The sequence below is a fragment of the Solea solea genome, chromosome 11, assembly GCF_958295425.1.
Source record: "Solea solea chromosome 11, fSolSol10.1, whole genome shotgun sequence".
In the NCBI taxonomy this organism is placed as follows: Eukaryota; Metazoa; Chordata; class Actinopteri; order Pleuronectiformes; family Soleidae; genus Solea; species Solea solea.
In genome coordinates this window covers 3,215,206-3,229,023 of record NC_081144.1, presented here as the reverse complement: position 1 = coordinate 3,229,023, position 13,818 = coordinate 3,215,206, and the positions used below count along the sequence as shown (strand labels likewise).

The 13,818-nt window shown below is 41.5% G+C and overlaps 1 protein-coding gene across 3 annotated transcripts; it reads left to right on the top strand.

The window, feature by feature from the left end:
* The first annotated feature begins 64 nt into the window (after positions 1–64).
* LOC131468308 (interleukin-17 receptor E) lies at positions 65–13,500 on the top strand. Of its 3 annotated transcripts, none has more exons than XM_058642392.1 (18): positions 65–204; positions 2,446–2,571; positions 5,332–5,347; positions 5,443–5,544; positions 6,392–6,480; positions 6,595–6,672; positions 6,761–6,863; positions 7,735–7,883; positions 7,985–8,053; positions 8,134–8,200; positions 8,308–8,492; positions 8,823–8,870; positions 8,950–8,995; positions 9,084–9,235; positions 10,264–10,332; positions 10,428–10,479; positions 10,598–10,705; positions 10,824–13,500. In XM_058642392.1, the coding sequence occupies exons 2-18, from the start codon at positions 2,554–2,556 to the stop codon at positions 11,702–11,704; spliced, it is 2,232 nt and encodes a 743-aa protein (XP_058498375.1). In that variant the 5' UTR covers positions 65–204; positions 2,446–2,553; the 3' UTR covers positions 11,705–13,500. The 3 variants fall into 3 exon arrangements, with proteins under 3 accessions (XP_058498375.1, XP_058498376.1, XP_058498373.1); XM_058642393.1 differs by lacking the exon at positions 65–204 and adding an exon at positions 1,936–2,346; XM_058642390.1 differs by lacking the exons at positions 65–204; positions 2,446–2,571 and adding an exon at positions 3,238–3,987.
* Positions 13,501–13,818: the final 318 nt, after the last annotated feature.

Here is a 13,818-nt window from a genome sequence, read left to right as displayed (position 1 = left end):
TGTTCTTGTCATTGTGGAATATTGTCTGTGTTTGGTTTCCGGGTCTTTTATTGCTGGGCGGGAATGTCACCGTTTGTTCAGCAGAAATTTGACCTGCCCGTGTTTTGTGTTTTTATGTTCTGAGGAACCTGGGAGGTGATTCTGCGTCACAGACGTGTATGCAGTCAATGAATGAAGACCAGCCAGGTTTTATGTTTGTCTTCTGTGAGTCCTCTAACAAACCTCTAACATATATGTGTTTATACAAGGCTAGTTTTGTGCTGAACCATCACTAATGTGGTTTAAAACTTGTTTTGGTAACATTACAATTTGGCAGTAATTATGTAAAAGAGACGCAATATTGATGGTTATACTGTCTTATTTCTATGCAATAGCTTGGTAATAACTTTGGGAAATGTTTGTGGGACACGAGGAAGAGTAAATTTCAGCTGTATAATGTGGTAATTATCAATTTGAAGGTATTACACTGATGATCGTTGAGGCTGATACTCGTTACCAAGCTATTACCGGGTTATTCCTTTGGAAATAACATGGTATTACTCTGTTTATATCTACTTATTAGAGTGCCTGCTTAGCAATGCAAAGCAATGAGAACTCCCTCCGCGCTTCGAGTCACCACGGTGACAAAAATCGCAAAAAAACCCCAAAGAATTTCCACATACACATGAATGGGAAACTGTCGCAAAAACGATTTCAATGCAGCCCACTTTGGAGCCTCACAGTGTCGTCATACTTTAACGTAGACACGTGGTTAAAACTTTAAACGGGTCACAAGACTTAAGACCTTTCTCTCCTAAACCAAAGCTTCTATAAATATTACCGTTTTTAAACAATCACAGTTTAAGTTTTGTACTTTTTTTTTGGACGTTTTTAGATTTTATAACAGTGTGTATTGTGCCGCTAGAGTGACACACTCTAATCACAACAATCTCTAAACAAACTCTTCTCCTGCCCTTAGTTACCAACATACACAAACAATTTTTACATCAAAACGTTGCTATGGTTGTTGTCTAACCACATGTGTTGTTTTCATTTTTGTTTCGGTCAAACCTTCCACTGACTCCCATGTTAAAACTGCTCTGTAGTTTTAAAGAAAATGAAGATGAGGGTGATTTAAACTGACCTTTCTCTGTCAATTCACACCCGTTTTTTTCACATATTTAAACGTGTTAGCTCCTGAAATCCTCCTGACGCTCACAGACCAAAATATTATCTATATCATCAACTGTTCTTGAAATACGACAACTTTAAAACACGTTGTTTTCTCAGTTTTTCACTGGTTTTGGACAGTTAGAAACGGGTGTTTGGAAGGGGGAGGGGCTTGTGCAACCAGCTGCAAGAGTATTAAAGGTTAATTTCACCCAAATGTTACTCCACTGATACTCAAGTCCTGCATCTGACAACATTGGCACCAAGAATCAGGCACGATCAAAATGTTTCCACATAATTGTCTAGTTATTACTTCTGTTACCAAGCTGCAAATTGCATGAGAAGTTAAATATTAACTTACAACAACCAGCTACCAAAACTTTACATTAGCTCTGTAGCTTCATGGCTTTTTATCAATCGTTTTCATGTCTCTTTGAAAGTTTCAGAAAAGAAAAAGATCGTACGGTGGAAACTTCAGATTTTATTCACAGGCTTTTTTTTCTTGATTGTATCAGTGGGTGTGAAGTCACAACAATGGGTCTCAGTTCTGTCGTTTACTGTGCTGATAACTCCAGATCACGCCTCTGTGGGTGTGACCGCAGTTGTCGACTTCTGTGCATACATACAGCAGGTCTGTTTTTTGCTGTACATTTCATAGACTCGCTGCACTGTAAACCAGCTCTACAGGTCAGACGACACCAGTTCACGGTGAGAGCGTGGCGATTTGCTTGCACCCCCCCACCCCCCCACCCCACCACACCCCTTACCAGAACTTTTGAATCAAATGTTTCCACACTGTGAAGATTCCCCACCCAACTGCGCGACACCCACTCACCACGACATGTTCATCGACAGACTTGCAACCAAAATGACACCAGTGCTGTAAGTGCTGCCCTGTTTCCTGCACACAGAGCACGAGTGGAAAGAAAGGACAAGATAAGCATCAGTCGGTGGTTTGACTCAATGTTGCATATGTGCACAGGGTGTATGACAATGTAAATGTTGTATTAATTCATATTATATTCAGTGTGTGAGTGGAAATGATTGGAGAGGGCAGGCCCTGTAGACAAATATGCAGACACCCGGGTTTAAGCCCTGGTTGGAACATAAAGGGCCTTTTCTGCATGGACCGGTTTGCATGGACCAATCCATCGCAGGGCCACCACCCCCCACAACCCTCCAATGGAGGATAAAGAGGTAGTTAATGGATGGATGGTATACAGTATCTATATGTTTGACATAGAACGTTCTGTGTGGCGTTGAATGATGTCCATGTATGTGTTTGGATTTTTCCAGATTCTCCATTTTTCCTCCCACACGTCATGCAGAGTTGAATTGGACACTCTGGACTGGTGACCTGTCCTTCATGTCCCTGGGATTGGCGGAGAGAGCAGTAGAAGATGAATGAATGAATGGTTAAAGGTGACGTAAATAATCACCATTTCTTTTACGATTGTTTGACTTTTAAACATGCACTATTGCATTGTTATTCTTATATCAATGGGTTTTAGTTGTATTTGTTTTTGTTTTCAGGTCTTCCTTTGTTTTTCTCTGTCATTTGTATAGATATTTTTTATATTTTATACATATTGTGTGACCCCCCCACACACCACCCCCTTGTTAAAGTGGGACTTTACTGTCCTCCAAGGCCACGGTTCTCAAACCGTGGTACGTGTACCACCAGTGGTACGCAAGCTTCCTCATTAATGATAAAAAGTTTTTACCATAACATAACTTTATTCTCATATGATGACCTTATTCTGGTAGTATTATGCCTTTTTAATATAACGACTATATTCTCTTAATATTCTGACTTTTTTCCTGTAATATTATGACTTAATATTACGACTTTATTCTCGCGACTATTTTCTAGTAGCATTATGACTTTTTGACGTTATAACTTTATTCTCATATTACGACTTTATTCTCATAATATGACGACTTTATTCTCATGACTTTTTTCATGTAATATTATGACTTTTTAATATTACGACTTTATTCTCATAATATTATGCTTCATTTTTGAAAGAAAGATAGAAAAGAGATTTTCTTTTTTTCTCTTCAGTTTGGCCCTAATACTTCATCATAGAGAACCACTAAGGCAGATTAAAAAAAATCCAAAACCAGACACTGGTTTGGTGTAAATAACCAAACTATAATTAATGCACTTTACATTTGTATCAGTAAAAGTCAAGCACTTGCGACTGCGAGGTGGTGGGAGGCGGGGCCCCCAAAATCAAATTCAGCTTAGTGCCTCATAAAATGTTGGGCCGGCCCTGCTGCAGTGTCTTAAGACCCACCGAGTTCTCACGCCCTTCACTTTGTCTTACTTTCGGTTTGAGCTGGCGTCGGCATTTAGAGGGGATTCTCTTTATTGATGCTGTTGTTTCCTCCACACGAGGCAGAGACACTGGTGATGAGAGGCGGAGCAAACAAACACTGACATAAAAGTGAATAGAAAGGGGAAACAAATAAGAAAACACGCAGGTGTGTGAACGTCACTCACACGGCGGGTGGAGATCCGGGACCGTCCGCACTCTCAGTCTCTCCTGCAGCCGGAGAGCGCGCACCACACACGGGATACACCACGGGAAGAGTGTCGGTGCGAACTTTGTGTTTGTCTGGGAAAACACACACACACACACACACACACACACACAATGGAGAAGAGCCATGGATTCACGAGGACACTTCTTCATCATCACCATCATCATAACCGCGTAATCTCTTCATCATAAACCGGTTATCACCATGTTTCTGACGCGTGTTGACACCACGCTGGCGCTTTTTGCCCTCATGGTTTTTCCACTGTTGCTGGAATGTGCCATCACATGTCAGGTGAGATTAACACGTCACTATTATCATTATTATTACTATTATTATTATTATTAGTAGTAGTAGTAGTAGTAGTAGTAGTAGTATTATTTATAAAGATTCTATAGAAATAGGTCTCAAACTCCCCCAATCAATCTCATGTGACCCAACACTGAATACTTATTTCTGTCTCTTTTTTGTTATATATGTGTATATGTATATATGTATATATATTATTTATACATATATATATAATATATATATATATTATATATATACATATACAGATTCATTTTTGCATCATTATTATGTTTTGTTTTGTTATTTAATTAAGGAAAGTGCAAACATATAATGTGAATATATATAGGCTAATTTCCGCCTGTATATCGTTCCATGTCAAAACAAAATCAAATGTAAATGAAATGTATGCCAAATATTGTTATAGAATATGAATATTTTGACATAATTTACCTTTACTAAACCTGTGGGGCACCCTCATGTAGTTCTTCTGGAATCTTCAAAGGATTTCAGATTATAAAATGAAAATGTGTTTATTCTTCATTGCAGTCAACACCTTTTTAAAGGTAAACTATAGTTTTGCTTTAAGGCTGCAAAGTAAGTTATTTGCTCCATAAAATGTCAGAAAATGTTGCTCAGTGTTTGCTAAACCTGGAAATGATGACGTTCAGTTTTGTCCTCAAACCAAAATGATTCCGTTTGAATGATTTATTTGAGACAGAAAATATTCACATTTAAGAAGCAGAAAAATCTCTTTTTAATGGATTATTCTGGAAACTCTGTCTCAGTGACCACCATTTGAGACAACTCAGATGTTCTGATATGACTCTGCTCTACAGACAAGATGAAACCACTAATTACAAGCAGGATTTCTGCCAACAATGCAACATTTATACTGAAGTGACTGTAATTTAAAGCTCTTCTGGGTTCATGATGAACCTTTTTTCTTTTTATTTCCTGGTCTTTTCTAAAATAAGGCAAGAATCCATAGGTTTCTTTTTATTTACAAAGCAGAAAATAAGTGTTATTATTCATTTATGCCCAGAGCTTCAACTGCAATGCATCAAGTCATAAATGTGAGAGTTTTTGTTCTCAGGCGTCACATAAAGTACGCTCCTGAAAAGCTTTACATTATACTCATGGAATCCAGAATATTTTAATAAGGAGGACAGCGGCATTTTACTTCTATATAATAATATATTCCATCCATATTTACATTTTCACTTGAGGTTGGCAGAGAAGCTGGAGTCCAAACTAACTTACATTATCATTATTCTTATTATTTTACCTTGTACAAATGCTGCTTTATATTTGTTGAGACTTACTCTGTTTATCTTCCTTCTCTTGTAGATGATAAACCAAAGTGGTAAGTTGTTTGACTTTGACATTTCAGTGGTTACAAGTGAAAGACGTGTGTAATGATCCTTACTGTATTTGTGTTTGTGCGTGTGTTGTGTACAGATTATGTTGAGGGACCTGTGAAACTGACCCCGGAGGTGGTCCAGGTTCCCGGGGAGGCGTATTCTGAATGTGTCACTCTCCATGTTTGGATGAAGGCTCATGGTACGGTGTCAAAAACACTCTTTTTTCTTTTAACTTAATAGTTCAAATCTTTTTTTAAATGATGTTTGTATGCTGAGCCAATACTAAAATGTGACGCCGACAGACTGTCGTCCACTGATTGGTCAGAGAGTGTCAGTACTGTTTATAGTGGAACAGTGTTGCCCGACATGTGGACACTCGCCCTCACTGAGGGACACATGACTCACCTCATAAAATCTACATGGATTGACTTCAAGGAACAAAAGAGTCACTGAGAGGTGGGAGGTTGGGTCTGATAGTTCAAAATGAGTTTAACCTTTTAATTAATGGAAACAGGATGATCAACGCATACACTCGTAATCATAATAATCACAGTTATTAAAGAAATATCGGTCAACCAAAGCTACGGTGACCCAGCTCATCCTCTCTCTCTAACTATACCAGGTGAACAGGCGATTCTCTTCATTTAATATCCCTGCCCATACACATGCAACCCCACTATCCACCGATCCAATCAACACACGTTAATATCATGTCTTTTTAAGTGATTTAGAGCCGTATGAAGAGTTTAAAGTGTATTTATTGTTTATTTTTTCCTAATGTCCCACGCCTGTTTGTAATAGAAGCTTAACTACATGCAAGCCAATCATCCCACCCCGTTCCATTGGCATTTTGGTCAAAGCTCCGCCCCAAAAAATGACTTGAACTCATGTTTGTTTCAACTGAATCTACAAAACAACCTTCTTCATGTATCACTACAATATAAGCCTGGGGGAGATTTGAGCAGATTATCACAATAATATCAAGTTTCATGTCAGACGAGAAAAAAACAAACAAAAAAAACACGTGTCACTCTTATTTCTTCCAGACATCTGCAAAACCCCGAAGATTGAAATTCTCTCACCGTCCACGGAGACATTATGGCCAAAGGGGAAAAAGGGGAAAAAGAAAAAAAAGGTTGGACTATGACTTTGTCTTCGTCTCTCCCCAAACATCCCTGAATATGTATAGAATGTCTTGTATAATTCATGTGGGGTACAAACAATGGTATCATTGTTTTCTCTCTGTCAGTGCATCAATGCACCAATTCCACCTGAGAACGGAATCCCGTGTGTCAAACGGAAGGACCACAGTCCCAGCTCTCACTTGGTGAGATCACTTTTTTCTTTAATAGACGTGGAATCACTGATGCTCATGATTGTATCTTACTGTGTTTTTGGTTTTCTTGTCTCCACAGTGGGAGTTTAAATATGATTGTATCAAGGCTGAAGCCGAGCGTGTAGTTTCTGTGACCTACAGCACAGCATCGACACACTACACCGTCAGCTACACTGTGCCAGGTACAGTCTTTTCTTTTATTTGATTATGGATTAAAAATGTTTGGTACCGATATTGATATGTGGACTTTGATATTGATTCCTGAACGATACTGTATTTGACACCGATTTAATCCAATACTGATACCGATATCACAAACTCTACCGAAAGTGTCTACCGATACCAATATTAGTCTGATACAGTCATTTTAAACCTTTCATGAAGCCGGTAACAACACATTTGTGCTGAGTCATTTCAAAGACATCATTTTCCAACTGTGTCACAAATATTGTACTCCCAAAAAAGAAGAAATAAACAGCCCAAACATGACTCAGCTAAAATCTTTGCAGATATTTATGTGCATAGTGAAGCATGAGATATGTACGATTTTTGGATTGTATGGGATTTTAAATTTTGTACGTATCCGATATCCGATCCAGTGACCCAGTCGTCTTCTTGCAGTCAAACAGCAACTTTAAATTCTCATATTTATTTTCATGCACTTCAGATCTTCTTAACATACAACATAGATAACATAGATAGATAGATAGATAGATAGATAGATAGACAGATAGATAGATAGATAGATAGATAGATAGATAGATAGATAGATAGATCATAAGCTAACTAGCACGATAGATAGATAGATAGACAGACAGACAGACAGATAGATAGATAGATAGATAGAAAGATAGATCATAAGCTAACTAGCACGATAGATAGATAGATAGATAATGTGATTGTTGTTGATTTAATAATCACAGTGGAAGAAGTTAGAGGTGCTGAGATGTCTGAACTCGTTACAAATTCATTATCTGGTTCAACATGTCCATCGTCTGTCTTTGTTACACCTTCACTACACCTTGTGTGTCTGTGTCTTACTTACTTTTCTAGATCCCGTCCCAGAGTTTGAGCTGTCTGTGAACCGCTCGTCAAAGTCCGTCACCGTGACTGTGCAGCTGGGACAGAAAGTGCACACCAGATGGTGCTACAGAAACACAGATGGAGCGTGCATGGGCGGCTCAAGCTCCACCCAAATCACTGTAAGGATTCTCACGTCACGTTCGTCTGCACACAATAGAGAAAGAATACAATATGACTTTTCTTTTTCTTCTTTTTTCTCCCTGTGATGTGATGTTTTCAGATCGATCCATCGAAATCTCCATCAGCTGTTCTTAACCTGTCGTACCTGCTGCCCTGTGTGTGTGTGCAGGTACTTACTGAGCTCTCTATCACTTTCTGGAGTAAGATTTTGTTGAATCGGCCTGTTTTCATTCCTGTCTGCTTTCTCAGGTATATTACACCTACAGAGATGCACGGCGATATCTAAAGTGTCCTTTTCTGAAGGAAAGTCTCTCAGGTGAGAGTCGACGTATGATCTGTGTGTGTGTGTGTGTGTGTCAGAGTGAAAGAGTGAAAAGAAGAGTGCTTTTTCGTGTGGATTTATTCAGATTGTTCTCTCGACAGAGGTTGGAGACGTGTGGCGTTCCTCTGAAGTCACTCTGTATGAGACAGCTTTGACGTGGAGCTCAGTGTGTCCTGCCAGCAACATGAACGTCTCTGCTGCCCTCTGCTGGAAGCAGCGCGACCACCTCTGCATACCTGTGTTCAACTCCACGCTGGAGGAGAAGGACGGCGACGGGTCGGACCTGGTGAGTGTTGGTGAAATTGGTGATATATAAATCTGATGCAGAGAAAAAGAAAGTGGTTGAAATTTTTTCTTTCAATTGTAGAGAATGAAGCAAATAAATCTGCCTATTTACACTTGGTATAAAAAGTTTGAGAATCACGGCTTCAACTAAACATTTATGCACATTTACATATCATTAAATTAAAAGAATATAAGAAAATTATCCAATTAAATTGCATTATAAGTTGCTTCAAATTGCAGTTTTTGATTTGAAAATGCTTCCTCCTTAATTAAACCTGGCTGCAACGTGTACATTCCTAATAAGAAACTAACAGACTTGTCCCAAAAACAGATATTTGACACGTCTGCAGTGGACAAACACCCAAACATGTGTGTGCAGGTGAGAATCCAACATCCGCACATTTATGATAAATGTTAAGTTGCATTTTTGACATTATTTTGCATTTCCACGTGTACAGTTCTCTCTACAAGGCAGCCACAACATCACTTGTCCCTTCCAGGCTGGTGAGTCAAAATTAATTCATTCATTTTTCTTTTGAATATATATTTAAATCTCAGTCTCTTGATGTCTACTCTCCCTGACCTTTGACAGATGTGCCGTCCTGGGAGGTGGACATTGGACTGAGCAAAAAAAGTGTGTTTGTGTCTCTCACGTCTGCCGTCACAGCTGTGTTCTCCTCTCAACTCTGTGTCGTTAGCGAGGATGGTTGTTCACCCTTAGGCCCTGTTCACACACTAAGAATGGTAAGCCTGTTTAGTACAGTTCATGTTCATATGCTGACTGAGTCTGTATATGAGTCTCTCCGTTGTCCTCTTTCTCCATGGACTTGTGAGGGATAAGTGGTTTACAAAGCGACACAAACTGCAGTTTCCAGTTGAGAAAAGCTGTCTAACGTGCGATAAAGTGCTGACATAAGTTGTTGCTGACTTAAAGGCGACATAGAATGCTTGTATCACACATATATGTTAGTTATGGAGGTCTACTTACATATATTAACTTGTTTTCATGGTTAAAAACCTCCTAATCGCTGCAAACGAGCCGATCAAAATATCTCCTCACTGACGCTCTCGTCAGCCGTGCTGTTTCAGACCAAAACCACACCCCCAGAACGTGGACTGTGTTGTGATTGGCCAGCCAACGAGAGCTTTCCCACTGTCCTGTGATTGGCCAGGTACCTGGAAGTGACGTAATAGATAGGCCAGCTCTCAGATACACAGCTCCCCCTCTGGCACGGTGGATGCTCTGCATCTCAGCAGCTACAACGAGAGTAGTTCTTCTTCTTCTGCGGTTGAATGTACACAACCGGATGTGTCCGGACTAGTGCCCGCACCAGGAGGCGCTACGGTGGTGAGAGGAGTGGTGAGGATTTCTGATGACATCATCAGCATAGGGAAGTGCCGATCTGCCTCGCAGAGCCCAGGAAAACAATACAACACTATTATCTCAGCAGTGGCTGAACTGTTTGTTCTGAAACTTTAGGGTTTCATAAACGAGGTAATGACGCAGATACACACACAAACGCAGCGTTAATTGGAGCTTCCGGTCTATGTCGCCTTTAAGTTTTTAGGCGTAGATTCTATGAGGTCACAGCCTTTTGTCAAGTCCTTGTGTCCCCACTCGCAGCCACGTTTTCAGGGATGGCGAGCGTCCGTGTCTCAGGCTGCCTCCCGGAGACAGCAGTGTCCTGGCTGCACTGACAATGTCTTTCAAGGACCCTGAACTTTGCCTTTTTAATGTTCATATGGGTATAAAAATGTGCGTGTTCTTACAGGAGGGGAAACCTGCAGAGATAAAGATAAACATGCCCGCCGACTTTCTTGTTCAGAAGCCGTGTGTGCAGGTAAATGACATGGTACTACATAAACGTACAAATTTGTGCCGAACTGAGAAAGGCGGTGAATTTAAATCTTCTATCTCCTTATTTATTTTTTGCAGGTGTGGCAGTCAGATCCTGCTCTTCATGGGAAACGGATTCTGTGCTGGGACTGTACGTGAGCTTGACATGCATGCGTTTCACTTCATGCACAGCTGCACACACACACACACACACACACGCACACAGCTCCCTTTACAGTTAAAATAAGCCTTTTTGTCTTCCTCCACAGACACACACAACAGACGTGGCCTGTATGCGTTTGCAGTTTTGATTCTCGTGGTTGTTTTCGTGTCACTGGGAGTTTTCATCTACCGTCTCACTAGAAGTGGAGCAGCAGGTTAGTTCAGTTTGAGGACACTGATACATTTGACTCTGACGAGCCATTTTCTCAGATTCTAAATCTGTTTCCTTGATTTCATCCCCCACCCCTCCCATGTTTTGTCTCATATGTCCAGGCTGGCTGTACGTGCAGAAGCCAGTGTTGCTGGTGTGTTCATCAGAGCAGTCAGCCCACGTGTCTGCTGTGTGCGCTTTAGCCTCACTTCTGCAGGGGGAGCTACATGCCACAGTGCACACGGCTCTGTGGGCCCAAAGCTCACAAAGTGGGACTGGGACCGGGACCGGAGTGGCAGATCTGGGTCCACTTCCTTGGCTGTACGGGCAGTGGGAGTCTGTGCGCAGGGCTGAAGGAAAAGTGCTCATTATTTGGAGTCATGAGGCCACGACGTCCTATGAGAAATGGAAGGCGAAGAGGGAAAACACGGATAAGAAGGAGAAATATAAAAAAGCCGGAGAAGATTGTGACGAAAAAGACTGGTACCAACAGAGGGAGCCCTCTTCGGTGATAGCGCCAATGTTTGCAGGTGCTCTGGCCTGCCTGCAGGGGGCACTGCAGCAGTCCAGAGGTCAAGGGGTGGCCATTGTGTATTTCCAGGGCCTGGGCCACAGCAGAGACATCCCCAAAGCCTTCAGAGACGTCCCTCGCTACTGCCTCCCGCAGGACTTCAGGGGTTTGATACAGGAGCTGGGAGGCATTAAGAGAAGGACCAACACTCAGGGTCAATTAAAGACGCACTGTTGGCCAAGACTGCTGGCTAAAGTGCAGTCGATATGGCTGGCACGACAGCTGGCTCACAGACTGCAAACGCTGCTGCCTCAGACCGCGGGCCGCGGAAGGAGAACACAAAGGCGGAGTCTCGCGTCGTCAAAGAGAAAGATTTCAGATAAGAAGCCGGGTGAGCTCGAGAGGACACTGGCTGCAAATGGAGCGAGTCCAGAAGCCGCACACGAGCAAGAGCCTCTCCACGGGTCACGGCGCAGAGCCGAGGAGCTTTAATCTCAGGTTTCACAGGTCGAGAGCAGACTTTTGTTCTGCAGGAAACGCGAGACGTACATGAGAAACCGGAGCTGGCGTTCTTTTGTGAGCAGCTCGGAGCCAAAACACTCCCAAACAACTCTTCTTTACTTTGACGCCGTCATGTCAAAAACTGCATATTTGCATATTGAGAAGGTGAACGCTGCAGAGACTGAGGCCCTTTTATGGCTGACACCAATCACAAACACCCGACTTATCTCTGTAAAAATGCTAACCACACGGTTGCAAATGATACCTCACTTTCTTCACGTGTGTATTTAATGTTTGAAAGCCTTGTGACAGCACAGCGCAGCACAGTACAGTATTTTTTTGCATTTGCATTTGCTCTTTCAAGGTCACATCTTTGAATCATTACAAGTGAGACTTGTTTCTCTGCAGCCCTGTATTTAAAATTAACATTTAAATAAACTTATTTAACCTTTATTTGACCAGGAAAAAGTCCCATTGAGATGAAGAGCCTCTTTTCAAGGGAGACCTGGCCAAGCTCATCTAAAACTCAGACATCTTTGTAAATCCTCCTCCAGTTCTTTCAATTTTTACACACCGACTACCTCTCAATACTCAAGAACGCAACGTAAGTCCAACACAGGGACGTCCCTCTTTCAGAAAACATGACAAATGTCCTCAGTGTTGGTGTCCAGTTCCAAGATAATAAAGGAATTACACCCCAATTCAAAACGTTGAAGAGTCTTGTTTGCCAGGGAGATTCTTTTCTTTCATTTTTTTATAAACATAGAGCCTGTTTGGTTAATTGTCATGTGTCAGATCCAGGCAGAGCAGCAGTGGACAAGTACAAAGCCCACAAAGGACGACACTGCACAAACCGGCTCAGTTTACAGAGAGCAGACCGCCAAGACAGACGACTTGGAACTTTGAGAACTGCACAGAAACTTCAGGACTTCTGATTGTAGCTGCAGGACGTTCTCTACTACTACAGCCGTGGAACACACTTATAAGTGAAGGGACTGGAGTGATGTGGTCATGTTTTTGTCAAATTTTTGTCAGGATCCTGGCAGCGCTGGAGCCTCTGGAGGATAAAGGATAAAGGATAAAGGAGCGCATTACAGTAGCCCAGCCTGGTTGAGGGAAAGACTATTTACAGTCCAAAAAGACTCCTACTGTCTCCTTGGTAACATCCTTTCGCACATCTGGGATGCTGTCCTCAACTGGAGACAAACAGGGGGACGTAGTCATCCCCCGCTGTCTCACAAACTTGTCTCACTAAAGCTTAAGTTACATTCATGCCATTTCACTCTGTTTCACTAAAAGAACTTGAAATTCGATTGACGTGACTGAACCAAACCAAGCTCCACAATCATTCCTGCAGACCGGGTCCCACTGGGATATCCGTGCTCTTGACTGCATGTCCATCGCAGGAAAATGGACAAAAAAAATGAGTGATTTTACCGAATCATTGTAGCTATCTTATGCCAAACAGTAGAGGGAAAGATAACGCCAGTATTATTCAAATACTGTCAACCGTACATGTTCTGTGCAGATGTCGCCTGAAAATCTTACTAGAATGTTAAAGCCGTTAAAAGTGAGACTCGGGTACTTTCCCAGGTCAAAACTTATCTCGGTCTGTGCTGAAAATTGGCACGAAATACTTGTTTTAGTTTTTCCTGCTTCAGTGAGCAGAGATATCAACACTGCCGGGGTTACACAATAATACATATGTCATGAATGTAGAATAAGGAGTGACGTCAACATGAATTAAATACACTCCAGTGTTTTGAGTGAAAGAGCTGATTGACGGATCGATCAGGAAGTGAACTGTAACTGTAACCTGCGACACAATAAACACTGAAAACATGAAAACAACCAACTTTTCCTGTTTTTGCATAAAGTTCAGCACTGACGGGTTAGTCTCGTGTCAGGAGACGAGCGCGGCTCACTGCGGCCTGGAAATGGGAAGAAAAGCCTGTTTCATGAAGCAAATTCAGGGCATTTGAATAGATATGAACATCATAAATTTGAGCTGCAGAGTCTTGACAGTTTAATCCTCGGACATATGGTGATTAGTGTTCCACAGGTTAATGATTAAATGAGAACTCAAGACAAATCAAACGTCAACT

Excerpts from the sequence above, each read along its gene's own strand:
- LOC131468308 (XM_058642390.1), top strand. The coding sequence starts at position 3,901 with ATGTTTCTGACGCGTGTTGACACCACGCTGGCGCTTTTTGCCCTCATG. Across the intron at positions 6,673-6,760 it reads ACAGTCCCAGCTCTCACTTG|TGGGAGTTTAAATATGATTG; the intron begins GTGAGATCACTT and ends TTGTCTCCACAG. Across the intron at positions 10,706-10,823 it reads CACTAGAAGTGGAGCAGCAG|GCTGGCTGTACGTGCAGAAG; the intron begins GTTAGTTCAGTT and ends TCATATGTCCAG.